We start from the raw sequence: 3,179 nt of genomic DNA on the forward strand, positions 1-3,179 counted from the left end.
GGGAAGTGACGAGAAGGCAGCGAGGAAGCCGCGCTGTGGGCGTTGCGTTGAATACGTGCGACAATGACCTTTTTGGCGGGCGGGGCATGGTCGCTGGTGGTCCCAGGCCCTTTGCCAGGCGCATCGTTAGAGCCGTCGGGTCCGTGCACGTTGATGTCAGCCATCGGGCTCGTCGTTTGTGCTGCAAGGCGGCCAGGGTCATGGGCGTCGTTGTATGCCCAGTACTCGTCGTTGTCGGGACGTCGGGGTCGTGCTCTATTGTTGGTTCGCTGTCCTCAGCAACCCCGGCATTGCCGTTTGTCTTGTTATCGTACATGAAGGATTCGTCACAATCACCCGACTCATCGACTACATGAAATCGTGTTTTAGCGATGAGTATTAATGGCAAAGCATTCACAAGATTTACCGATGTCATTGTTCGTTTCTAACACAAAGGATGATCGAAAGTTCTGGCGTTCGCCAAAAAGCGCATTCATGTCGTTGTAGTACGGACAAATACTCTCCAACTTGCTTTCAATCGTGAAGATTTCTACAGAATTCATGAGATTCATCTTCAATTTATGTTTTACTTCGTTTGTAGTCCTTTTGAGTGAGATCTCGCCCGCTGTTGTTCGGACGCACCAACGAAGCGCTTTTTATCTGACGAGACGTACGCATCGTATTAAAATGAATGTGTGTTGATGAGGACGTTCATGTATTCAATTACCGGAACTTTGCGTCCTTCGTCGTCCACGTTCGCGTGCTATCACGAACGACCATGTTCACATAATCGGCCATTTGGGCGTGGCCGTGGGCCTTTGTGATCCTCTGCCCGCCTTTCATCGACTTTCCTTTGGAGGCCTGGCCAGTCATCAACGCAAAGTTGTCCGGAATGCGCAAGAACTCGAGCATGGCAAGGCGCTCGGCGCGCGACGTGCCTCGCTTCGCACGGTCGTCGCTCTCGAGCTCCATCGTTCCAACGCACAAGTGGGCAGTAGTTTGTGTGCCAGTAGTTTCGAGTAATGTGATTGGATGTTCAGTGACCAAGTTCAACTTTCTTTTGCTTTTGAAAAACCAAAAGTACCTCGCGAAGTACTTTTGCTTTCCGTGAATTCGAGAATCGACCTTGCGAACGAAAATCGGACCAGATTTCCAAATTGACTCTCCCGAATATATGATTTTTCATGCAAATCAGGTTGAATATCTGTGTTCTAATGTAGAAAGACATTGATTAACTTAAACAAAGTCTTAAGCGCTGCATATGTTTTGTGAGTTTAGTGTATGTTTAAATTTCAAAAGTAAAATATGCGTATGAAAAGGTTATTAACATTAGAAGTCTACTCCTCTGAATGTGCTCTAACGAATTACTGTAACGTAGTGCAATATCTAAAGGGGTTGAGAGTGTGACCGCCACTAATGCACCCTGCAAGATGCGAAACCTCAACTCCTTGAGCTCCATCCACGACTTTTTGGACTACCGACTAGAGCTTGTCTCTCGTGTATCTGCCACTTGGGCGAGGTGCCATACCCATTGAAAAAGTGACATTCAATCGTATTTTAAAACACGGGTCTTGCTGCTTTTTTGCTGCAATGTAATTGGCTAACATTCCTCATAAATTGCACGATACTAGCTAAATTGTAGTACACTTTATGTTATATCGCAGTGTTGAAGAAACGACTTTCCAAATACAAAATGATTGATTGGCTACTCTTGCGGCCAAAGTCGTTTTGATTGGTTAGACCATCCGCCTAGGAATCCAAAAAATTACGAATCCACTGGACAATCGCGACCGTCATCGATGTGTCTCCAATTTACAGTACACAATGCAATAGGGGCTATTTAGGATTCGGGGTACCTCAATACTGCAGTAGGACGAGCAGGTGGCAAATAACCAAAACAGCCCAGTGACTGTGCTGAATAGCGTTAGGCCGTGTTCGTGGAAAATCACTGAATGAAATCCCAACACTGAACACGACATTATCCGGCCTTTTTATCCGGTGAGACACCACGTGCCAGTAATCGTGTGGAGGGAACACTGAACTCATTTCGACATTTAACTCTGCACGCCATGAAGTCGTTTGGTAACACATCGTGTGATGCTGGTGCTGGCCCGAGCGATACTGGCCCTAGCCCGTGTGATGCTGGAGCTCGCACGTGCGGTGATGGCAACGCCACAGCACAGGAAGACTCGATTGCTTTAATGACTGACTGTTCTTGCCGCTGCTGTTGCTGCTGTTGGAGTGTGTGTTGCAACCATTTCTCGGATACCAAGTGCAGACAAGTGCAATGTTTTAACAGTTAGCGAGGTAGATTTTCAACGCATGCTTCACTTCGACAAGTACGACCAGTGGTTCCTCAACAATTTGCGTTGCAATCAACAAACCTTAACATTTGCAAGATTCTTCGAGCTCACATGCATGACTACAATCTGGATCTCTACACTAAAGCACATTCGTTTGAAAAGAAGTTTGCGGTGTATCTATACTTCATGGGATCCACTTGTGGATACCGAGAGGTTGGTGGAGTGTGTGGCACGTCCAAGTCGTGGTGTCAAAACATCGTGAGTTGCTTTTCGGCGTCCGTAAGCTCGATGGCGTCTAAGTGGATACATCTTCCCCGCTCATCACTGGAATGGCGTCAAGTTGTCAATGGGTTCTCCAGCTCAAGTAGAATGGCTGGAGTGGTAGGAGCAATTGATGGGACATTGATTGAGATCTTGCGTCCCCATCAGCTCGAGGGTTATTCAATCGTCACGGCGACCCGTCATTGAACGTACAATTTATTGTCGACAGCAGGGGGTCATTCATGAGTGTTGATATGAGACCGGGGCCTTTTCAGACAAAAAGATGTGGAAACTATCTGAAATTGGTAGCACATTTCGCACGAGGGCACCGAAAGGTTGCTATCTCATTGGCGACTCTGGCTATACTTTGTTTCAGTGGCTGCTTGTTCCGTACCTGCCTCATGAAGAGAGATCGGGGGCACTAAACCAACGACAGGCAAACTTCAACTATGTACTCTCCAGCTCTCGAATGGCGGTTGAGTGCGCATTTGGACGCCTTATGGAGCGCTTTCGTGTGCTTAAGGGGCCAATGAGTGAGAAACGATTATCGACAACAGTCACACATGTCATGGCATGCATGGTGCTGCACAACATGATGACCCAATTCAATGACCCCCTGTTCGATGGCTCTAACGA

At 47.3% G+C, this 3,179-nt stretch overlaps 1 protein-coding gene across 1 annotated transcript; it reads right to left on the bottom strand.

Annotated features, from left to right (window-relative positions):
• Nucleotides 1–406: 406 nt before the first annotated feature.
• On the bottom strand, nt 407–951 carry H310_15244 (hypothetical protein; the record flags this gene model as incomplete). The annotated part of the gene is made up of 3 exons (XM_008883231.1): nt 407–529; nt 570–631; nt 707–951. Coding segments are annotated over 3 exons (429 nt in total), but the record flags the coding sequence as incomplete, so codon positions are not given.
• Between the last annotated feature and the right edge of the window lie 2,228 nt (nt 952–3,179).

The sequence above is a fragment of the Aphanomyces invadans genome, assembly GCF_000520115.1.
Source record: "Aphanomyces invadans strain NJM9701 unplaced genomic scaffold supercont1.248, whole genome shotgun sequence".
NCBI classification, from domain to species: Eukaryota; Oomycota; class Saprolegniomycetes; order Saprolegniales; family Verrucalvaceae; genus Aphanomyces; species Aphanomyces invadans.